This window comes from Plectropomus leopardus, chromosome 15 (assembly GCF_008729295.1).
Source record: "Plectropomus leopardus isolate mb chromosome 15, YSFRI_Pleo_2.0, whole genome shotgun sequence".
Classification (NCBI taxonomy): domain Eukaryota; kingdom Metazoa; phylum Chordata; class Actinopteri; order Perciformes; family Serranidae; genus Plectropomus; species Plectropomus leopardus.
Genome location: NC_056477.1, coordinates 24,712,368 through 24,737,461, shown reverse-complemented (window position 1 = coordinate 24,737,461; position 25,094 = coordinate 24,712,368). Strand labels below are relative to the sequence as shown.

General features: G+C 38.9%; 1 protein-coding gene across 2 annotated transcripts in view; it reads right to left on the bottom strand.

Annotated features, from left to right (window-relative positions):
• ide (insulin-degrading enzyme) overlaps positions 1-23,307 on the bottom strand; it is a 34,353-nt gene extending 11,046 nt beyond the window's left edge. The window contains exons 1-19 of one of the 2 annotated variants that reach the window (XM_042501770.1): positions 23,193-23,307; positions 22,103-22,287; positions 21,339-21,546; positions 19,713-19,882; positions 18,127-18,249; positions 16,884-16,996; positions 16,438-16,600; positions 15,732-15,824; positions 15,500-15,591; positions 15,046-15,126; positions 13,779-13,882; positions 11,647-11,749; positions 11,395-11,517; positions 10,832-10,914; positions 9,138-9,282; positions 5,843-5,953; positions 5,468-5,588; positions 3,539-3,630; positions 1,795-1,906 (exon numbers count right to left, since the gene is read on the bottom strand). In XM_042501770.1, coding sequence (XP_042357704.1) covers positions 1,795-1,906; positions 3,539-3,630; positions 5,468-5,588; positions 5,843-5,953; positions 9,138-9,282; positions 10,832-10,914; positions 11,395-11,517; positions 11,647-11,749; positions 13,779-13,882; positions 15,046-15,126; positions 15,500-15,591; positions 15,732-15,824; positions 16,438-16,600; positions 16,884-16,996; positions 18,127-18,249; positions 19,713-19,882; positions 21,339-21,546; positions 22,103-22,287; positions 23,193-23,275 — 2,305 coding nt within the window. In that variant the 5' untranslated portion in view covers positions 23,276-23,307. Of the gene's footprint in view, positions 1-1,794; positions 1,907-3,538; positions 3,631-5,467; positions 5,589-5,842; positions 5,954-8,259; positions 8,405-9,137; positions 9,283-10,831; positions 10,915-11,394; positions 11,518-11,646; positions 11,750-13,778; positions 13,883-15,045; positions 15,127-15,499; positions 15,592-15,731; positions 15,825-16,437; positions 16,601-16,883; positions 16,997-18,126; positions 18,250-19,712; positions 19,883-21,338; positions 21,547-22,102; positions 22,288-23,192 lie in introns of both variants that reach the window. The other variant, XM_042501771.1, reaches the window with a different exon arrangement.
• Positions 23,308-25,094: the final 1,787 nt, after the last annotated feature.

The window sequence follows — 25,094 nt, the reverse complement described above, 5'->3', positions numbered from 1 at the left end:
GAAGCTTCCAGTCAACAGTTACATGTTAGCAGTTAGCAGAAAGTTAAACTGTTACATGAGGATTCATTCGCCGTGAGCTTGAATCAAACTAACAGCTCTAAGTTCGTATATTATCGATATCTGCAAGTCACAATGGTACGCCATGACCACAAAATTCAACTAAACTGTTGCGATTTAAGTTCTGCAGATACAAAAACACGCACCTCATCTGCTCACACTATTTATAAATTTGCTAAAAGTTAAAAAAAAATGCTACACTGACACAGATAAACTTAAAGATTTATTCTATATAAGCAGGAAATAAACTTAGCTATTAATAGTATTTGCAAGATGCACTCATGCGTCATGGTTGCAAAATGCAACTATATACGTAGTTGCTGTCTGGAGCTCTGAATATATAAAAACACACCTCATCTGCTCACACTACTGTTTAACTCCTTACCTTGAGAACTGTTACTACAGCATTCCTGAACGTGACTAATTTTTCACATACACTTTGCCTGTTCTAACACCATCTCTCAGGAGATGTCCAAGTGGGTGTTGGAGAGTGTGTGTGTGTGTGTGTGTGTGTGTGTGTGTGTGTGTGTGTGTGTGTGTGTGTGTGTGTGTGTGTGTGTATGATATTTCATGTAAGAGAGTCGTTTTTGTGTTTGTGTCTGTGAGAGGGAGAGAACCGAAACGGCGTAACTAGTCTCATGCCACGGCTTTAAAAAATGATATGGAAATTTATATCCGATGTTTGCGATATAGTCATTTTATATATTCCTCATGGAGAGAGCCAAAATACATTGAGTACGATATATCGCCCACCCCTTGGTAAAACTGGATATTTTCGTATGGCACAATGGCAAACTGCACAACTTACTGCTTTAAAAGCCAAATCAATCATTTTTGACCATATAAATTTGCCAGTTTTGCCAGTATTTCATGTATTTGACCTTTACCCTTTACCCTGTACTGCTGCAAAACATGAATTTCCCCTCTGGGGATCAATAAAGCATTCTTATCTATATCTTATCTTAGAAAATAAGAAAAAGTGTAGTTGAAGATTTTGTTTTCTATAATGAGTCCTTGTTTTTGAAAGCCTGACAATCTATATTAAGAGTAATAGCAGGCTCCAAAATTATGTCTGATTTTTGGACATCTTTCTGACTACATTTGGATCACAAGATGCATTTAACAAAGACTGCATAATTGGACAGATTCATGGGAACTTTCGGCTCAAAAACTTTCAGCTGCGAGAGTAATAACCAGTTTCTCGAATAGACCGTCAGCCAGTCCATCATTTCATAATCCAACTTTGTGTTTACATCCTTTATGTCCTCCTCCTAGCTCCTGCTCTGTGTCCGACTGGCAGCCTGGAGCCAAGCCTGGAAAATCCCTTGGTGAGACACAGGAAGTCTCCAGGTGGCCCCTGCACCGCTCTGGTTTTCCTCTCCACATCATTCAGCTTTCCAAATGTAATCAGAGGGGCAGCACAGGTGCTTTGCTTGGCATGTGTGTGCATTAATCTTTGAGCTGAGTGGAAGGTGTGTACGTATTTTGACTGATGACGTTCATTGCCAGTCAGTGACTATTATGTTCCTCTGAGGGAAATGAGGGATGTCGCATTTAATCAAGTCTTTACAAACGCAAGACAGCGTCACTGATGACGAGGGCAGGAGCGGCGGGTAGGGACTGTTCTGCATGGTCACCGTGGAGACAGGCATGACTGGCAAACGGTGATGAAGAGTGCTTAACCGATGTGTGTGTGTGTGTGTGTGTGTGTGTGATGTGGGGGAGTACAGGACCTACCGTCTGGAACCTGCACCTCTCTGTAGCGAATCAGTTGGCTTGGGAGGAGGGGCTTTGTGTGAGCATGCTCAATGAGCTTGTCCTCCACCATTTGCATCATGCCAAGAGCAGACTATAGAGATAACAGGCAGGGAGGGAGAGCAAAACATTTTAGTCTGCAGAAACAGCATTTAGCATGAATGATTAGCTCTGTCTAACACTTCTTAATCAACCCCTTTCTGTTATGCACACTGTCCCTTAGCCTGGCTCCAATTTCAGTTATTTATTTTTTGTACACTCCCCTGAATAGCTTCTGACATTTCCCAACAGGCTGCATTGAGCTGTGTGCGACTAGAATTAAGCTGTCTTGACATTGGGCTTTTTCCATACCCACTTTGTTGATTGCTAATTGGTGGTACACATAGGTAAAGCATTCCTCTCTCAACCTAAACCTCAAAGACTGCAAGGAGTCTGACTTGATATTCCAATGTATATTTTCCCCCTTTGTTAGCTTTCCATGCAGTAAATTTAATTTTATTTGCAAAGTTTGAGAAACTTTTGTTGGTACACTTGTGCAGCGATAGTGAATGGAATTTGGTGCTCAAAAAAAAAAAAGAAAGGTTCCAGAAATAATGTACTGCTTACTCAGGATAATCCACAGACCTTACTGTGGACACTTTCAGCATTTGTTTTTAACCGTCAGCAGAAAAGAGTTTAATTCTGTGGGTTAAAAGTTTGAAGTTTCAGTAGCAGATAAATCACATAACCTCTTAGATAAAAACAAAACCACTAGGGGTGTTAAAATATGGGTTTTTGTCACTGAGATAACTGAGCCTTTGAAAAATATTTATGTACAAAAAAACAGAGGCCTGAATATAAAGCCACCTTATCTGGAGTTTGTAGACTTGTCGGTAAAGCGAATCTCCAACACTTTGCAACTCGCACCAAAACTATCTTAACTGATAAATAGCACTACAGGGTAGAGGTAAAATATGTACTTTTGATTTTAGGCTGAAATGTTGTTTTAAAGTGTGTAGGTTGTGAATATTAGATAGATTTAAGCAACGAAAGGGATTCAGAGGTTTCGGGGTCGGACACTCACACTGGTGCGGTCGATGTATTTTACGAAAAGATTGTGCTTGTGAAACTAAGTTTCATTACTCTAATGTGAGGAGAGGGGTACATGTACGGATTGTAATAGGTTAAGTTGTTTTTGCCCCAAAACAACAAGAAAGTAATTATCACTGATTTTTAAAATCAATGTTTTATGGTGACATTTCCTGCCCTTTGATTGGCCAGTACATATTTCCCATCAGAACACCTCATCTATCATACAGCCTCATATCACCAGGCTTCTTCACCAAACTTGGTCAGTGCTTGCTCTGGCACTTTAGGAGTCTGCCTACACTATAGCTCGCTGACGAAGAAATGGATCATCGCTCCCACTGCTGAGTCTAATTCTCTCTCCACCAGACTGTGACGCGGTCATCATAACAAAGCAAAAGGCGGGTGCTGCGACAGCCAAGACCTCATATAAGGAGTGAATTGCTCGCAGGATCTCATAAGAGGTTTTTGACAATAATCCTCCCTCTGTGATACCATTGGAAGGGAAGGTAAAAAGCTGAAGGTGACTCAGATGTTCCAGAATAAAAGAGTGTATTCAATATCAACTGAGAAAAGCTCACACATATTTTACAAAACTTCAAGCTTCGATATAAAGGGAAAGAACATTTCCTCGGCGAGCAGTATAAACACAGTGACAAACCTCCTTGGTGATGTTGCCATGGAGAAGGGCTTCAATATGTAGCCGTGACAATAGCTGAGGTATGAAGGCCTTGAGGCGTGGGAGAGTTACATCTGGAATACAGATCACAGACAACAGCAATCAATCAAAGAGCAATTTCCCGAGCAATTTTACCAAGCTGCTATTGAGACTGAATCAGGGAAAAAAATAACGAATAACGGCAGTGTGTTTGATTTCATCGCACAGCATTCCTGTCATGAACAAGACAACAGCAGTCACACATAAAGACAATCATGCAAAACACACACTTACACACTCAGTAACATGCACATAAAAATTAAGTCTGTCTCAATGTGGGCTGGTCAATCTGAATTCAAGCATCGTCTGACCCAGATTCAAGGATGAGCCACTACAGGGACACACACACACACACACACACACACACACACACACACACACACACACAATCTATCTGAATGATTGTGTGTCGACACCTACACACACACTAGGAAATAAGAGGATGAAAGTGTGTCCTAGACCCCATACAGGGCACAGCAGGAGGGTAAGGACACTGGTAAAAGAGGGCGTGGTAATTGGAGGCCCCGGTGACTGGGCTGAGGGCTTTGACCCTGCAGGTTAATTGAGTCTCATGTGAATTTGAGGATCGTCTGTGTAAGCTGCATGGTAAAAATATAGCAGTCTGCCCTTCAGGTTCCAGACTGGCACTGCGGAAAGGAAAGACTGCAGCTAGGGAGGCATCTGCTGGAGAACAGCCTTAGCATTCAAATGAGGATTTAAGGAAGAAAACAGAAGAGAAGAAAAGACCTAAGGTAACAGAAGCTTAAGAGTAGGCCTCTATCAACTGTTAAGCAAACACACTGAAACTGAGTAGTGTCGATCATTGTTTGTTGTTACTGTGACGGAGTTATTCAACCTCATACAACTAGCTACGTATCCCAAGCTTCACCTGCTCAGTTCTTGCCTAAAGACAGGCTTGCCTATTTGGGCTGAGTATCGGTACTCAATAATTTAACTTATTAACTGAAATAACCCCGTACAGTAGTATCGAGATGTTTCAAAACAATCAATACCTGCATTCGATCCCAGCAGGGGTCTGATGCCGGACTGTCCTTACACACCACTGGATAAGCAAACTTTCTGTTGCTGCCGTCTCCACAGCCTAGAGCCTAGCGTCTGCCTAGTTAGCATACTCTAACACAGCGGCAACAGCTGCTAGCATCCATCATTGAGAGATTCAACTGTCCCTACGAACACAGAAACGGCTCAACTCTATTGTTAAACTGTCACTCATTATGTTTACATGTTAGAAAAAGTCGAAGGATTGCGTTAGTCCAACTCAAATTGGACATTGAAAATACATGTAAACATGTTAGGGAGTAATACCCAGATAATGCGAAAATTTATTTACTCTGTCATGTGCACACCTTCATCGAATTTTAACTGGCCTTTGCAGCAGCAAAACATATTTTACACTTGAAAAGAAATAAATTGCAGTTCAAGTTTACTCTATATTTCAATATTTGCTCCACTTTACCTTACACAACAGCTGATCGAGGCAGCGGTAGACCAGCAACTCCACTGTTCTGTGGAGTAAAATTACTGTTTTTCTCAATGGAGTCTAGTGTTTTTGATACGCCTTCAAATCCCTGTCGGTAATACCACCAAAACATATGAAAGCATAACTATTCTACAGGCCATTCCATTCACATTATGTGTATCTAATTTGGTAACATATTGGTATAATTTTAAGGGTACAGGTATTGGCATTGCAATTTTTTAAACAATACCTGGCACCAATGACTATGCTTTTATTCCGTATTTCAGTGAACTCAGTTTGGCCCACAGTAGATAAGGGAGTAATAAGCGCAAAGGCTGGGACTTTGAGACAGTAAAGAGAAAAAAAGAGGGATTAAGAGGATCCATCCTCACCGTCCAGAGCCTCTCTGAGCTCGTCTTTGGTCCAAGCAACCTCGGTCATTAGTAGACGGAGGTAGTACATCGCGTGCTGGTGAGGCTGCTCGGCTCTGAAGTTATTCAAAGACCTCATGTACTGCGGAGAGAAAGAGGAGGTTCAGTTCAACAACTACACTTTATGAGCTGGACTTAAAAGGGAAAAAAAGTATTTGAAAACTTCTGCAGCACATTAAAATGCCTACTGCTGTTAGTTTACTGCTCGTGTTGTGAGGCAGAGTAAACCAGGCTCTAAATACTCAGGGGTTAAAGTGAGACATTTAATAAAGTCATCTGTCTTATCGATCATGGCTCATAACATGTTCTGATGATGGAGTTGCAGTCAGTGCTTACCGCTTCTTTGATGATGTCAAAGCGCTTCTCGTCTATCTCAAAGGTGGCCATCTTCTCAATGATCTTCTTTAGCAGGATGTGCTGTTTGTCATTGTAACCCTTAACAGACAGCTGCAGCAGACAGTGATAGAGGACAGATGGTACATTATCAACAAATGCAGAGATAAGGCAAATCTGAAGCTGTAGTTTCATATTTTTTATATGAAGGTTTTGGCATTTATTACATGTGGAATTACTGGCTGGCCAAATGATTGTCAAGACCACACCCAGCGAAAGATGACTCTTCACTGCTAAAATAAATATCATAAAATATGTGACAGCACATCTATATTTGCCTCAAATATTCCAAAAGACAATTACATAAAACTAGTGAAATATATATATATTAAAAAAATAATCCTATTGGCCACAAAGATTAATAATAAAAATAGCAAAAGGTAACAAGAGGCTGAAAAGCAAGCATCACTTCATTATGTCCATCAGGGGAAACATATTTCACTGTAGTCTTTCAGGGAGTCAGCGTAAACCTAAAGTGGTCTATGATAGTTTTTATGCAAATAAGCTTTTTAAAAATGGAAAAGAACAGTGAAGGTTATTTAAAGCTTCTACTTTGCAATGTCATCTGCACCTTATGGCCCTTCATGATTCAGCAAAACCTGCAACTACATGGCTACGCTCTCAGACTCATCCTCCCCCCTCCTCCCTGTCGCTGGGTCCCTGTGGTGACACCTGTTAAAGTAATCTCTCCTAACATCATTAACCTTGACAAACACCGGGCTAGCCACACCAGCACTGCTGACTCAATTCAATTACATACAGTCACACGACTACAGATAATGTGTTGAATGGCTGTCTCTTAGGGCACACCACAATCGTGATTCACCGGTGAGAGAAAGCTAATGGATGCAGGTTACTACGTCATATGACAAAGGGTGCAGCAGAGTGCTAGTGTGGAAGTTAGAAAGTTAGAAAAGAGCAAAACACCACCACCACCACCACCACAAACCAGTGTCATTCATAGGCAAGTTGCCAGGGATGCACACACAATTCAGAGATCGGCTGTATTCCAAAATTAGGGAAACAAAGCCTGACTTAGCAAGTCGCTTGTAACTAATCAAAATTCCTGGATACAGATCCACTTCCAACATCCATTACACACTGCCATGAGCAGAAATGTGACAATAAATATGTCAAAGAATCTGCATCATTTGGCTTTATTCCTTGAGACACCATTTCATCTACCACCTGTTTGACACTAACACAATAGAAACCAGAGAATAGCTGCCAAAAGACCAAAAAATAATTACAAAGAGTAGGTAAAATTTTGCCACCCAGTCTTTTCCTCCTGCCTGAATACATTACCATGAATGAATGTTGGTAGTGAATCTGTAGAATCAGTCACTTGGGCGTCCTTGAGTGAAAAAGCCAGGGTTCAGTTTGTCTGAACAAGTCTGAACAAAGTTTTAAATTCATACATTTCATTGCCAAGGTGGCTTAAAATGAAATCCCATTATAATAATCAATTTCAAAAACACTTATCTTAGAAATAAAAAAGACTTACAACAGAGACAGAGTCATAAAGGCATTTACAAAAAACTCAAATATGGCAATGTCTTTTCTTTTCTGAGAGAATCTGATAATTACAATTTTTGATATATAACTCCTAGAGGTAAATACGTTAATCATAAGTAGAAATAAAATGTCAGTATAGTAGTTTATCACATTTCCAGAGGACTGTTTTCAGCTACGGTTAAATTACATATTAAAGGGGAACTAAACCAACTTTTAAAAAAATACGTTATTCCTATGATCTAAGACAGTCCAAAAATACTGGTAAATGTGAACAACCCTTCTACAAAACCAAAAACTAGAGTGATAAAACTCAAACTTGTGATGTCATAGGGTGTAAATTCTGAAGCTGCTTCATAGACAATGAATCAGGAATATAAATGACATTGAAAGCACCCACGGGTACATTTTCTGTTGCTTATTTGGGTATAAAAAAGAACAAAAACATTCTGTGGGTGCACAAAAGCATCCATTGTCTATGGGCCAGACTTTATAAGCAATGACATCACCAGTTAGAGACGTCTCTGGTTTCTGGCTTTGACAGAGTAACTCATGTTCACAAATATTGATTGAACTTCCCTAGGCCATGGAAATAACATTGGAATACTGAATTTTGGTGGTGCTCCCCTTTAAGTTGGTGTTTGCATGGAATGCAGTAGCAAGCAGAGATTTCATTCATTTCAAAATTCTTCAGATCGGACGAGACACACACAGCACTTAATCACATACGTTGGAAAAAAAAAAAAAAAAAAAAAAGAAGCCGCAAGTTTCCACACACTGTCAAAACCTCAAAGAGGCCCCGTCATTGGCACCCCCACTTCCCTCCAGACTTCACACAGCTTACTTACGAGGATGGCATTCATCCCCGAGGCTACGCCATACACCAGCCCGGCCAAGCGGGCTGCATATGTATACTCTTTTAAATCATCCTTCAGTAACCTGAGTAACAAGTAGGTCATGTTGCAGTGCAGGGGATCTGCGTATAGGTAGCGACTAATGGAAGGGGAAAAAAGAAGAACAACAAAAAAAACATGTTTGTTGGGAATGGGGGGGGGGGGGTTCAGAAGAAAAAAACACACACAAAAAACAATGCAAGTATGAGAAGAATGATAAGAAGAGTATGTATATGCAGCCTCGTGACCAGCCTTCTGTCCCGTAAAAACTGTCAGACAATCAGATCAGGTGGGAGACTCATGCCACCATTTTCAGATCAACCATCAAATCGCAAATTCAGTGCTGTTGGTGAAACGCCGCTTCACCTGATGTCCAACGTGACAAGACAATTACCTCGAGTAGTCATTAGAGTTTCGCAGGAGGTGGGTGAGCAAAAATGAGAAAAGGATTGATGAGAAATGAAGAGGAAGATGCAGACAGAATAGAGGCTAGGACAGCCAGGTTGGAAGGTTTTTGCATTTCAATGTTTAAATGTAATTTTTTTTAACTGCTTTGATGGGTTTACCCCAAGTTATGTCTGTAACTGTCAAGTATTTTGACAATGACAGACAATGGACTAACGAATAGAGTGGATATTAGTAAACTTTTCTTCATTAATTCATCATCCTGTGAGATAAAACCTTCCAATGTGCCCATACAGATGACTTAAAATGACTCGACAACCCAGGCCTGGCTGAGCCACAGTAGCCCAGTCTGAGGATGATAAGGATCGGAGACGTGAGGTCTGGGATGCAGCGTGAGGGCAATGGTGAGCAATTTTTTGAATACTTACATACATCCCATAGACGGTATTTTGGAGGTCATAGTTCAAGCCAGCTAGCTCGGCTGCATATGCATACTCGTTGAGGGAGTCCTTGAGGAGCTCCAGGTATAAATATGCCATGTTACAATGCAACGGGTCCACGTACGCAAACGGGCTGTAGAGAAAATGGCAGTGGTCAAACAAAGCATAGAAACATATGTAGAGGTACTGGTGTCTTCATTTTTTTTTTTTTTTTTTTTACAGTCGGAGCTGAAGGTAACACATGTACTTTACAAAACATAGTCCTACACGTTAACATACCAATAGCTTAGTTATTAGGGGGATAACATTACAAACTCTGTGTCAAGATGTTTGGTTGGTTATCAGACTACAATTTGTGACAACCTACAAACCACATAATAGACATCCAGAAGGGTTTGGCAGTGTTTCAGTTCCAGAGAACTGGCCTACTAATCCAGCCTATCCCAGTTTATGTAGTGGTGTCTTCTGTGTAAACACTGGAAGAGCCTCCTGAGTTAGATTTGAGTGTTTGGAAATGGCCTCTTAGAAAATTCTAGCAACACTGGAAAAGGAAGCAGGTGCAAGATTTCCTTTTGAATTACTTTGAACCGATTGCCACAGCAAGAATAAAGAGTAGCTATTGTGATTCAAATAATTAGTAAAATGGCATTCAATTCAAGGTTTAGGTTGCATTTGGCTTATTTGTATTTCTATTGTACTTAAGATTTAGGCCTGCATCATGTGGTCAAACTGTGAAAGTCTTCACCACCAGGGATGCATTGACATAATAAATAACCACTGAAAAATCACTATTTTAAAAACATCATGTTCAGCTTTCAGTAGATTTATAGATCAGAGTTATTATAGCTTTGCGCTTTTTATTAGTTTTTAATTCAATTAAGTTTCAATTATATTCCAAAGTGGGTTTGCTCATTTCAGTTTGGTTTAAATAGTTTTAGCTTCAGTATTAGTTTTATTTTTGAGATTATAATATGGGGGGTATCTGTCAGGGGAAAGATTTAACACGTTCAGAAAAGGTATTGCAATACTAAGATAACACTTTGTAAAGGCGGTTGACTAACAGTCATGTAGACATCTCAGTCTCAATAAATATATGCACTAATGCCTCATTATGTTTGTTGCGTTTCCAATCTTTACCAAATTGACCATTTGCTTATTAGTCTACAATACCATTTCTGTTGTTTAAGTGTAGCTTTTATTTTAATTTCAGTTAACCAAAATGTTTTTCTTCACACCTTAATCTAGTTTTTACTTTAGTATTAATAAACTTTAACAATCTTGTTACAGACACAGTGAAAATGAGTGGCTGCAGTTTGGAGCTTGCTTTCTGTTCTGGTCTTATTTAATGGGACACTGGTGTTCAGTAAAGCTACTGTAAATGCAAAATAAACACTTTGTTTCTCCAGCTCTTTTGAAACATTCAAGTATTTGTTATTGTAGAGCAGCAACAGGAATTCTTCTAGACACTGCCCTTTTTTGTGTGTGTGTGTGTGGGGGGGGGGTGTTGCTGATACTTTACATATTGCAGTATTATAATAGTATATATAATAGTAGTTATTGTTATTTAGTATTGAGAAATAATGACAACTAATGAGGTATCATGAAGTGAAAACAGATTTACTGGAGAGGACATTTTCCCTTAAGTTCAGCTGAACTACTAAGGTTCATAGTTAGTTACATACCTGAAGAACTCAAAGTTCAGGCACGCCTTGGGCAGGAAGAACTTGTCATCCTGCTTGAACCACACCTTGCTCATGGCAGTGTCCTGCAAGAAATGAACACCACAAACAAATAGTTCACATTTTCATATTCAAGTCCATTCTGTGCTGAGATACTCATTTGTATTCTGTGGAAATTAAATGCACATTGCAGCGTAACAACACAAGCAGACATTATGCATTTGCTTAATCGCACAAATGTGACGAAGTTACTTTGATATCAGCAGATTATAATATGGTGATTGAGCAATAAAAGGAAAAAGGCACACTGCCATTTATTTATCTTTTCCTTCAGAGACTAAAGTATGTCCGCTGCTGATAACAGCTTAGTTCCTCTGATCTTCACATGATGGCAACAAGAGTACTAAATGTTTTATATCTCAATCACAATACCATATTAGCATATGAAAGCATAACAGAGATTTTTAACAATATAGGATTTAGCAAGGATAGTCTGGAGCAGTTAGGTAATGAAGAGCGACAGTACTTTGAATACTTTGATAGAGCTGCGCAGCAAAAACACTTGCCTTGATTAAAGTGGGCACTGATGGAGAGTCTTTCTCAAGAGAGTAGATCTCGAAGTTGGTGGGGATGAACTCATTTTTCATGGGCAATTTGAACTTGCCGTTGAGGTCTGCACTTGCCCATTTCTGCAACAAAGGCATGTAATAAGCAAGTAAAACGTAAGGTGTAGTCATACACTCATCACAAAACCGAAAAAAAAAATCTTCCACTAGTGCGCCTGATTTGATAAGATCACTGTGAACGCAGTGATTCACCTCAATGGAGTCTTCAGAGATGGCTTCCTGTTTGTACTGTGTACCGTACCACTCTTCTGTCTTGTCTGTTTGTCCTTCAAATGACTTTGACACCACTGCAACTCTGGAAAATCAAAAGAGCGGACCAGATCACGTTACATGGATACAAAAACCTCTTTGTCAGAGCTGATAAGATACTCTGCATATGTAACCAACACACGAAATGAGATGTGAGTGCTTTTCTATTAGCATTTCATTTGGATCATGTGGAGGAGATCCACTGAAGCGTCTTGCGCTATGCTTAGAATTCCTGTACACCCTTAGTGCGCTGCATTCACAGTGTGATTGACTAGTCACAATCACAAAGAGGCAAATAGCAGGTTTAGTTTCTGCTTAGTTAACAACTAGGATGTAAAAACAATTATGGTGCATCATACGTAAGGGGTTATAATTTCTGGTAGTTAAATGATGTAACCTGACATGCTGTAACTCCACTTATGGCTGCTGGAGTGCAACTGATACAAAAGGAAAGATCGTCATGAATTCAAAGTAGCAGTGGTTAAACCCCAAGGTTAAATAGCCACTTCAGTAAAGGAAGAGCCTGGCATGCAGACTGTCAGGGTCAGCCAGAGAGGGCATGCAATCTTCTCATGGGTAAGCATTAAGGAATGGAGTAGTTACAAGTCTGCACTTTGTTCGACACAAGTACCATCTCATAAAATGAAATGGAGTTAAAGCTACACTAGGCTAGGAGTTTTACATAAGACTCAAAGTAAGGCTGCATCAGAGAAGACTGTGCTATTCCCACCAGCTAGTGTATGCCAGACATTTCTTTGTATCCCCAAAATGAATCTCTTGTTGGGTATTATCTCTGACTTCATTTTTGATTTGTAACCTCCTCTGTGAAATAATTTATTCCTACCAAACAGAACACAGTGTCAAAGGGTCAATCCACAAAAAATGGCTGGACCTCTTCAGTGTTTTAACAAAGGAAAGAATGTAGGTGTAACTGTATGGTTTTCTGATATCATCTAAGCTTATCACTTGGTGTTTACCGAGTCAAAACAAACTTGTGATGTCATAGGATATAAAGCCTATATTCAGAACATTTCTCGAGGTCCTTCAGTGTCATTTAGAACATCTTTCATCACTCATTGTCTATGGAGCAGCTCCAGACTTTATACTCAATGAAATCCCATATTTGAATTTTAGCATTTTAGGTTTTAGATCTGGGACAGAGTTGTACGTGTTTACTGTTAAATGTGAACTGTCTTAGACCATTAGAATAAGATGAATGAATTTTGAAAATGGACGTAGTTCCTTTTTAACAAAAAAAAACAACTATTTAATAGACCAATACCTTTAAATAATATGGGGCATGTATAACAAGGTAGTAGAAAAGATTTGCCAACTTGTTTATGTAAAACCCTATGGAGTGCAGCACCACTGCCAATTCAGAGAGCAAAACTTGATAATGTATTCCTGAGCACACATCTCCGTCTCCTGATATAACAAACGGACACTTTGAGGCTGCAGAGATAATCAAATCTGTGAAGTTTGTCTGGCATTTCTTTTCAAGGCAGAAAATTGAATAGCTGTTTCATCCAAATATCAAAGTAGACCAACAGCACTTTGTCACAGCTGGCAGGCCACGAAAAATAATCATTATCTGAATGCCCTCTATATTATCATCCTCATATTATGTATTTCAGATACAGGTTATAAAGATACAACAGACTATCTCTTTCACATTATGCACAAATACACACATTATCACATATAAGGCTTGCAATGCATCTAGGTATTCATAATGGAAGATATTTGTTATTTCCTATACATGATGTACACAATATTACTCACAATGACCATTTACGGAACACTTCTGTTGCTGTTTGCTGCAGTGACATTATCCTAATGTTACTTTACCGATTGATGTACACTACTAAGATCCCCATGCGTTAACTGATCACAAAAAAGTTTAAACAAAAGTCAAATTTATTCTGTAGGTGGGAGTCTGCTGGGACATTAGCCATGTCCATCATTACATACCATGTATATGTTATATGTGAGTAATAACCAATGGGATTGATGCTTAAAGTGCATGGATGGCATCAGCTTTTCTGTACAGGACCAGACTGTTGTCTAACACTGACCTGACATGTTCTGGTCTCAGCTTGTCCAGCACCATTTCGATCAAGTCTGGCCTGAAGTCCTCCAAAAGGTACTCTGCTGCTAGAACCTCTTCGAGAGGGTAGTACTGAAACACACAGATCAGACAGCTATTAGCATTTTGCTGCTTGAGGTTGGACGTTTTACTGTAAAACATTTGTGAAAAGGTCTTGATATTTAATTCTTTCCTCCATTTTTTTCTTTGAGGCCAAATAATTACAAGTCGTCAACTGACAACAGAGAGGCCTGACGATAAGATATAAAAAGATAAGAGCTTTAACAACAATTAAAAGGATAGTTTGGATCTTTTGGAGTGGGTTTTTATGATGCACTGTATGAGAAAGCTTTCACTGCTTTATCTTGCCATCAGTCAGATGTTTACGAAGTTTAAATGAAGCCGGTATGTTGCTCTCTTCAATGCCAGACTCCACTGAGAAAAAAATGTGATTCTACATCTCTGAACTCAAGAGCTGCTGTCTACTGCTGCATCAAACTGTTAGTTTGTGTAACTGTGTGACTTTGGCATTTCAAAGGGTTAGTTCAGATTCACCAAAGTCACACAACAACATAAGCTAGCTAACTGATCGAAGCAGCAGTAAACCAGCACCTCCCATGCCATGTCCAGCAAAAAAAAATTGCTGTTTTTGTCAAGAGTGTCTGGTGTTTTTGACAAGAACATGAGTGAGAGGACTTTTTCAAGGTGGCTAAAATGCATTTCGCTTTTTCCCCCCTCCAGAGCAGTAAATTGCTTGGCTTCCTGTCCCTTCTCTATGCTCGGGGCATGCCAACAGACATCTATAATACTATATATAACACTGACTATGGTTAAGTGTCCTATACAGCCCCACTTCAAAAAATCAAAACTATCTCTTTAAAGCTCTTATCTCCATAATGTGTAGATCTCAGATCAATAGTTTAAATCAAAGCCTGCTTAGTGTTAAGAGAATGGTGGGTGAAAAAAATGCACTGCCAAACCTGGCAAGATGACACACACAAGAAAATTCTTGTAATTCGTGCAGTGGATGATGATTAGGTACTTAAGTCAATGAGCCTTTCTGCGACAGTCATACAGGAACTCTGGCAAACATAAGAGCCGAGCCTAACTCGGACTGTGCCTCTGCAAAATCTCAATTCTCCTAATACAGAGTCAACAGCAGCACCAGGCAGCCTGATGACGACAGCAGGTACAGACGCAATGAGCTGCATTGTGTCTCCCTGGAAACAACCTCTGCAGATGGAGAGAGGACCTACGTGTACGAGACCAGCCACTTTGGAAGTGTAGCCACGGGGTCGCTCTTTGTCCTTGAACCTGAAGGCCACTTTGTTTAGATCCTACAGAGAGAGAGAGAGAGAATGTAACAAGTGAAATCACAACTCATACAACAGTTACATACATTAACTGTATACAGACCCAAAGTCAGAGCCAGAGTCTAGAAAGTGGAGCTGCACAAAATTTAATCCCCATGTTATTCTAATCCCTTAGGAGACAGCGTAGCATAGAAAATGAGCACTATCCAGCTTCATTTGACATGGCTTCATTCAGCAGATAAGATGGTGAAAATAGCTGGCAGGTCTGAATCAATCAGTCTCTGCTGTCAACGTCTGTGCAGCTCTATTAGTTTCTCCACTAACCAGAAATAAGTAGGTCAAGTTTGTCCTGCCCCTCCGTCTGAAATGCTGTCGCTGAATAGACAACATTAATTACCTTGCACTCCTCAAACACCCACTCCTGAGGCCCCTCGGTGCGCAGTTTCTGGATGTACTGGAACATGTGGAAGATGATGTCCTCAACGTGCACTGCAGTGACCCATATAACACACCTCAATGTACACCATTTACATTGCACTTATTCAAACATACACAAATCTGACCGCAGTGGGAAATACTGTCAACCACATGCATGTCATCAGTGAAGTTTGTATGGTTGAAGTACTCACAGAGACCCTCCTCGGTCAAGTCCACATTGATGATAAAGAACATGAACCCTCTGGCTCCTTCTTTCTGCCCTCCAACAAGTGTGTTCACCCAGCCTTAAAGATAATCATAACAATGGTCATTTTTCAGTAAGTCATACATAAAATTTACGACTGAAAATTGAACATCTTGAATAAAGAAATTCTACTAAGGATGAATAATCACTCTAATTGCTGATTTGTTTTTGTTTATTTAATATTTGTGTTAGGGCTGCAACTAATGAATATTGTCATTATCAATAAAATCTGTTGATTATTTTCTCGATTAATCGATTAGTTACTTAGATGATAAAAGGCCGAGTTGATCATCTGAAATACCTTGTTTTGTCCATTACACAAAGATATTCAGTTTGAGGGGCAAAGAAACCATAAAATATTCACATTTAAGAAACAGGAATTGGAGAATTGCCTTTTTTTCTTAAAAACGTACTCTAAGCATTGTTGAATTAGTTTGCGATTAATTTAAAAGTTGACAACTTAGAGATTAATTGCTGCAGCTCTGATTCATATATAGACATCCTATTTAAAAAACATAAATATATATGCAAAATTCAACAACCTTTAGGGTGAGAAAATATGATAATACCAACCATACGTTTATAGTGCTTTTTTTGTCACAATCCCTAAATTCTCCAAATATGTGTTGTTATCTTTGAACTCTATGTCCTACCTTTAGATTTCAGCTCAGATAACAAACTTCCGGGTCCTTCGTGACCAATCAGATGTCCCAGATAATGTCCTGGGTTAGATTTGTAGTACTTTTGTAGGTCGGGGATGGGAAAGGTCACATATAGGTTCCTGATGTCTTTAATAGGCACCACTTTGTAGAATTGCTGCAACAGAAGACAAAGGACAAGAAAGCCCAATCAGAAATTTACCAAACATATTTTGATGAGTGATAGCTGGGAGAAAAATGATTTCATTATCTAGTGACTCAAAACATTTTTCCACAGAGCATCAAAAATGTCTTCCCCTGTAATGAACAGCCAGCTGTCACGATGAACTGGGTAAAAATCTATTAAATACAATCTCATTACAACTAGCTATGGCCCTACATTACTCTAAAAGTGTTAAGAGTGTGCAGCAAAGTTTGAGAAACTTTATTAACTGACTCACTTTGAGGTGTTCTTCCTGGAAGGGGTGCTCGGGGAATTCTGGGATTGGTACGTTCTTGTTCTCCACTTCTCCAAATAGCTTCACCACCATAGAGGTCAGCTCATCTAATGATTCTGTAGATAAAGGGGGAAGAAAAGTGGAACACACTTAAAGTTTAGCTTAGATTAGCTTTGAAGTAAGGAGACAATAAGGAGCTCATGAGTGCAAAGAAGACCCAGTTTAAAATATAATGAAGGGCTCTTCTAACAAAAAATAAACTAACTATCATACATTGACCATCTATAGCAATGCACACGAAAGCTCGGTAGCCATTCCGCAGTTACGTGACTTGCGAACCACGTGGAGCATTAACCACACTGTAATGTTTTTGTAAGCATTTCTATCAAACTTTGTCTGTGCAAAATGTCATTTATATCTGGAAATGAACTTGAAAGATAACTTAATAAGAGCTTACTTTAAATTTGTGGACAGAAAACAATTAACATTGTGTACAAGAGGATTAAGAAATTAAATTAGGTTTTAGCTGGCATTTCAACGTCAGTAAGTCAATATCAATCATTCTGAGAAGTCGGTGTATTTAATGTAATGACCATTATAAAAACTTGAGCTCATCTTTGAGAAATCCTGTGTTGGCTTTTTATCTGTAACTGTTAACTCAGCTTAAGCTTACAGGGGAAACTTGTATAACTTTACTTCAACACAAAGACTGTTTGTAGATGGTGAAACAGGAAGAGGGTGCTGTTCTTTACCACAAAGGAAGCAGTGGCTTTCAAAGTTTCTTACAATTACAGATGATTGCAAAGGCTGAAAAAAGTAAAAGGCCAGTGGGAAGATATTTTTAGAAACCACCTCCACCATGATAGCAAAGCTGAAAAGAAGATGAACTTACAAAACCAGATAGGAGGTGTAAGGCATATGGTGTATGGACTAACCTTAAAACAAATACTCCTGCTAGCTGCATTCAGAAGCTACTATGTCCTGAAAACTGTCTCAATTGTTTCTGGCAATCATACAGAGGTTCTTTATCACAAGTGACAATGAAATGCTGTATTGCTATATCAACTTGAAAATCAAACTTGCAGTAACATGGCTTAGGCCCGCCAAGTCATGCATGACTTGAAGTGTTTGTTCCTCTTTGTTGTCTTGAGTAACTGACAGTATCGGGGTTGACAAGTCATATGAGTGCTGTTTAGGCTGAGTGGAGTTTTTGCAACATTCACACATGATGTTTGCGAGAGGTTACCTCTTCCTAACACGCACAGCCCCATTAGGTTAGAGGAGTAATATGTAGAGTGAAATTTCAGGAGCTCCTGACGGATGTCGATCCCATCTTTAGATGGCCGGGTCTCAAGGGTCAATTTGTTACCTTTAAGAGAAAGAATGCATAATGAGTGAATATGTGTTAATTAAAATCATGCCACAACCTCTCCGTGACTGAGTACAGCTGTAATGATCAATGTTTTATTAAAAACAAAACATCTAATCCCTCAGGTTTATCTTTGTTGTCCAAATCCAGTTATTAATTTAGTTTAAATAAACTGATTCACAAAAGCAGTGTACTGACAGATCATTGGACAGTGCATCAGGAGTAGCAGACTGATAACGATGACTGCACAAGGTGGAACAATGACTGTTCCCCTTACAGAATGCAAATGATGCAAACACATATAAACATCAGTATGGTCTTCTTGAGAACTGCAAGAAAAATATTTAAGAACTTTGCGAGTCATTCAATCTAAGACCCAGTCTGTGATGACCCAGTGACTGTAGTCTGCCAGATACATGAACAAACTTGCCTGCCATCTGTAAATAAACTTCATCTTACATTTTCTTAGACAGAGACAGATAAACAAAGTGAAAATCTTAAAAAAGGTCATGTTGTTCCTCTAAGAGGACATGACTTTCAGGTCTGTCTGATCCTCCTCTATTCTTAAATGGAATAAGGATTATATAATTCAAGACTGCCATCAGGTGGCTATTTTGAGCTCGGAGCTGCTCCAAGTGCACGTCACTCTGATCTGGGAATTCAATTGCCCAGAGAGTCAACTCAGTTAATGCTGTGAGAGGTTTCCCTCACAACAATTAAATACCAGTTGAGTGAATCTTAATGTTATGATTTAAGGTTAAAAAAAACTGTTAGAAATGTCACACATCAAAGCTGTAGCATGTGAAGAAAATGGTGGGTTTATATGCATTTTATTTATTGCTATGGAACACTGTGTCCTTTCATTTAGCAAATACAAATAAAGTGAGCTACTTATTTGCCAAATATCGGACAAATTCAACAAAATTAAACGTGCATTTTAATAAGGTTATTATTAAGATGGATAACCACTTCATTAAAACTGCAAATCTTTTTGAGGCAAAATACTCGCACTACTAACACTGCATAGGCAATGTAATATTAACTCTATATGCTAAAATAGTACACAACAAAATATAACATGGCCTATTTACATGAATATGTAAATAGGCCATTGGACAAGTGTAAAATATACCTCATCAGACCATCTATCCTAAACATGGTACTTTGGTTTATCATCTTTTTTTCTATCACAGATATTTTAGGTTCAACACTAAGTGGTGCATTTTATGCATGAATTGTACTGTATAAATTATTATTATTACTATTACTACTACGACTGCTACTGCATATCTTGTGTTTGAACATACACTTTTCCAGTTGTTCAGTGTATTTCTACACACAAAGAGACTGATGTGATGCAACCAATAACCTTTCATATCATGGAAGCAAACTGCACTAAACAGAAAGTCAATAATGTCACCACATTTCAGCGAGCACTTATGGCTAATCTGGAGATTTTCTACCTGTTCCAAATTTACTGAAGGGGTGGTTAGGGTTGCCAGTGGCCTTCTCTAACTGGAACAGCCTCCAGGCATCATTCATCAGGTTCTTCTCATGCTCGGAGTCGACAGCATTCACCTCCCGGTCCTTACAGCTCTCATCAAACAGTGGGCACAGGAAGAATTGAGCAAACCTACACAGATTACAAAATGACAGTCAAGGGAACATTAAACTATACAGTTCAGTGTGAGTGTTAGTATAGTAGTAATCAACCTCCAGATGTTTAACAACATTGATTAAGGCTGTATTATTAATATATAATTATTCAACATTTTAAAGCTTGTTTTTTTCAGCTGCAGCTGTTCTGGTTAAATGAAGATTGTTGGTGTATGGGACCATTTGTAGACGAGGAAAAGGATGTGAATTAGTTCATGACGAAAATCCATTTGCATGAGTACAAAGTGCGACCAACTGCCAAGCAAATGGTGATGAGCACACACAAAACATTTGAATGTTTTCTTAGGCTCCATCCCTGGTCAGCTTCTGCTTTAGATTTGAAGATTTATGCAGATGACATATTGTCATCTACTGCATAAATGTCATCTGACAAATATGTACCTCTGACACAGCAGGTGATTGTTAAGATCAACAAAAAATCTTGCCAAACAATCACACCATGACGCTTGGTACTGAAAATACCAAACTGTTTATAGTATGAGGTTTTTGCAGCTGCCATTAAAATGTAACCACCAAGGCTCAGTCATTAGGTGAGCAAAAAAAAAAAGAAAGACAAAAAAATCCACTAGTTACCAATTGTTTTACTTGCTAAAATAGAAATACAGTCAATCTGATATTACAGCAAGGATATAGTTAAAATAATGGAGCCAGCTAATGACACACATGATCCTTTCAGGCACTGTGCTCTGCCATTATCAAAGAGGCAACATCATCAATATTTCAACATACTCTGCACAGTCCTTTCCCACCACAGCAGTCCAGATGGCCTTACCAATTCATTGGCACAGGGGAACAATTAGCCTATCACACAAAATACAGGCGCTTGCTAAACTATTATTCATTTATAAGCAGGTAAGTTAATCCTAATAGGTCAAATTCTGACACCACCTGAGTGCTCACATGCCAGCTGTGGTGGTTTGCAGAGGAGTCCCCTGCAGGGCTAAGCACATCATCCTCACCCTGTGCTTCAGGGTGCTGGTCTGAGAGGGGGGTGGGAACTGTGCTGATGGTTACAGAAAAGAGCACACTGACGTGGGGTCTGGTAACCAAAGATGGGCAGACAAAAACCTGACAGCTCACTTGGGTTAGCACCTGGACTCCCACAAGCAACACTGTGTACTGATAAATAAACAAGGACTTAACTGTCTAAACTGGACGAAGGTAGATGCAGCTTAAAAATAAACCTGTCAGCTTTTAGTTGATGTATTTAGATGTGGGGGACAAAATATGAGACAAGTAGAGAGAATATGACTGGTTGTAATGTAGTTCATGCCAGGTTTGCCAATGATGACTTACATCTATAGATGGCAAAGTCAACACAAATGAATATAGCTGAGCACACCAAAAAAAAAAAACTTAATGCAGGACACACCTTAGATCAAATCTGACAAGTGAAATCAAGAGGAAAGTACCTATCTAGTGCTCCTTCCAAGTGCTCATGGGACACATCAAAGTAATAGTTGGTGTGCTCCCCACTGGTAAAGGCATTAGAGCTGCCTGCATGCTCACTGAGGAACTGACTGTACTCATTCTCCTTGGGGTATTTCTTTGTTCCCAGAAACAGCATGTGTTCACAGAAGTGCGCCAGGCCAGAGATGTTGGCTGGGTCTGATAATGAACCTGTGAAATGAAAGAGAATGGCCACAGATAATTAGTTAATCAAGTTGAAAATCTCTTGACTAATTTAAGTTCACAGATAACATTTTGACTTTTCAGTGTCTGCCAGATTGGTTGGCCACATTGCAGAGGAAAGCAAACAGTGGGAATAATTCTAGATGTGTAATGGCACAACAGCTAAACTGATACACACAGACATTTGCCTTATTAGAAACAGTCTGTTAATAATATGACTTTAATAATTAAGAGCAACTATGCCAAAGCACCTGACATGAAACTGTGGCATGGTAACATCTTCCTTACTTTCACTATCCTTATATGAATAGTGAAAGGTCATTGTCAAACCTTGGTAGTGTGGCGCAGTAAATGCAGCCTACTACTACTAGTGCTAAAGTGGACTATTTCCTTAACATGCAGGGCAAATAATAGATACATATTTTGCATATGATTTCCATCTTAGTTTCCAAACTGTGTGTTAAGTGGCCCTGTAAGGAGAACATGTGTGCCAAATGAAAATTAGTGACTAGCTGGCAGGAAAAAAGTGTTGAAAAACCTTTACCTATGTGGACATCAAGAGCAGCTGAGGATTTGTCTGTTGTTGGGTCACTGATGAGCATGGCTTTCAAGCCATTGGTAAACTCCAAACCTCTATAAACCCGTTTATCTTCGGGGGAGCGAATGATGTCACTAACCACCCTCATCACAGCTGGGTCGGTCATTCTGAGTGGCAGGGATGACACCAGCCTGCAGTGGAGGGAAACAAGTGTGCAGTTTCAGTTTTGTGTAGTTAGACAGAGAGTCTGTCCTTCCACGGTCAAATTCTGATTGAACCCAACACGGTGGCCTTGGGAGACTTTTGTTATGCTTTACTATAGACAATTTGATATTCATTCAGACGCTATAGCAATGAAATGTTCCAGGTAACATCGCTTTGACAGCGGCTGCTGTTGGCTACTTCATCATTGGTGTAGGAATATGATATTCAGTCATTAAATATTAAACCCACACGGCGTTGTTATGTACAAGGTAACTCTGAAACATAACCCACAACCCTGTTTTAACTTGGATGAAGAGTTTGCACAGCTACTTTGCGACAATGCTGCTAGTTTTGTAATGTATATTACATTTAGCTAGACAGAAAGTTAAGAGAGGCGTGTTCCCTATAAGTAATAAAAAATTTAAAAAAAAAAAACAAAACAAATGTCACTGCATGGTGGTTGGCTAAAAACACAAATACAATTGTGGAGCAAAGTAGAGCCGAGATTAGCTGTCATTACTCGGTAGAGGATATAAACTAACGTTAATCCCTCAGAGGAGGAAAACTAGCGTTAGCTTGCTACGTCAACACCATAAACTAAGGGAAAGTGAGCCCGCGATCAAGTTGCAAACAAATTCGTTTGTCTAGCGTTCATTCTGTCGTTTTCTTTAATTACAAGGTGTTATATGTGTAATTTTCAATTTTATAGAAGCTCCACACACAAACCGTCCCCAGCTACCACCCTAAGTAGCAACAAAGCTAACAGCTAGGGGAGCTTAACTTGGGTTGACAAACCGGCTTTAGTTCGGTAGCTAGCTAGCCTATGATTCGGTTTGAAAATAACTCAGTTATTTTTAAAAGAAAGTTACGACATTTGCCTGACAAAGCTTACCTAAAATCTTGATTGAAACAGAAACTGCCTGCTGAGTGGAGATATCTCGTACACTGGGCCGTTCGGTTAATGCACTTAAACATACTTTGCACCCTGAAAAACAAACCAAGGCTTTTACGGCGCCATATTTGAATAGGCAGAAGTAATCGAACATAGAACAGAGTGTGATTCAACAAGGCTTGTCATCAATTCGGCAATTAATTTAGCGACTTATACGTGCGATAACGACAGTTTTTATCAATTCATTAGTCAAAGTTAAAGTGACAGGCACGTGGCGAAATATCTATTATATCTCTGAAATAATGTTGCGTCATTGGTTCTGGTATTGATTAGAAAGCCTGCGTAAGGATTTGCGTTTACGTTCTGCGTATGAGATCGTTTTTCTGACCGTTCCACTCAGCTGTTAGAGGAAATCATACCACTTGAGGACTTTCTGCCAGAGAGGGCCCCATGCTTAAAGTTATGTGGGGAAATCGGAGTTTTTGATTAAAATTATTAGATTTCTCTCAAAAGGGGTTCTCTGAGAATTTCCTTTAGGCAAACTTTTCCCATACGATACAATAAGTGATAGATTAACAAAATTCATGCAAAACTGTTAAATTAACAGATGAGAAATACAACATGCAGTTAGGCTCTTCCCTTGGAAAATTGAACGGGTATAAGGTATAATTGCCTGGTAATGAATAGTGAAAGTCAGAGATGCCTGAAATTTGAATCTTGCAAGGAGGCTGGTAATATATGTAAAACTATGTAAATAAATGGAGTATGACTTGAATAATTAAAAAATCTTTCAAAGACAGTTACAGTTGTCTTTATTGTTTTTATTTTTATTTAATCATTATTTTTTTATTTTAATCATTGTTTCTTGTTTTCTTAATTATAATATCAAATGCTGATCTTAGAAAGATGCCAAAGAACGTGATGCAATCTTGTGATTATAAGCAGTAAGGCTACTAAAAGTAGTGAAATAAGAGATGCTTTTAGAATCATGTATCCCACTGAATATAGTAGCCTAAAACATGAGTTTTAGAGGTAGGATATTAGGCCTAAATTTTGTGATCTACGTGGCTTACACAGATAAACTAATTGCCATTTGTTGCCTCATTGCATACAGGCAACACAAAATGTAAAGGATGGATGATGAAAATCTTATAAAAAAAATAAGGAAAAGGACTGACTATGATGCAACTAAATTTTCTTTGTGCTGAGGACAACAAGATAAGCTATAATTTTGCTTTCTTTATAACAGAATTAGGAAAATTCCACATACATTAAAATAAAATGTATTACTTTGGACATTTGATCAGGGCACCAAATTCGGCTAGATATGTAAAGATAATAATAATAATAAAAATAATAATAATAATAATAATAAATAATAATAATAATAATAATAATAATAATAATAATAATACACTTAGGATTGCAATTACTGGTTTTGTCAAATAAAACATAAACAAGTTCTGGCTATTTCTATTTATTTTCTCATACTCTCTTCTTATTTGTACATATGCAGCACATCTACTGTTCCACTACTAACAACACCAGATAGTAATGAACTTTGCTCTTCACGCGCTCTTTGAGTGTGTGCATGTATGTTCTGAGATGTGGTTATGTAGCCGCTGAAGTTGCTGTCATCACACAGTCACTAGATGGAGACAGATTCCTTTACATGTTCAATGAGGGTCGCTGCCTGTCACTTGATTCATTGGGAAACGGTTAGTCATCTAATTACTTTACGGTTGCACGTGACCCCTGGAAAACAAATATTTCAATGATTTTGTCTGTCTTTATACTTCTAATGACATGACACATCTTATTACTTCATAAGCGTTTGACACCATGGAGCAGGATGCTTTAGAGATTTTCATATATTTGTTTTGCACCTGCAGGCTTAATACC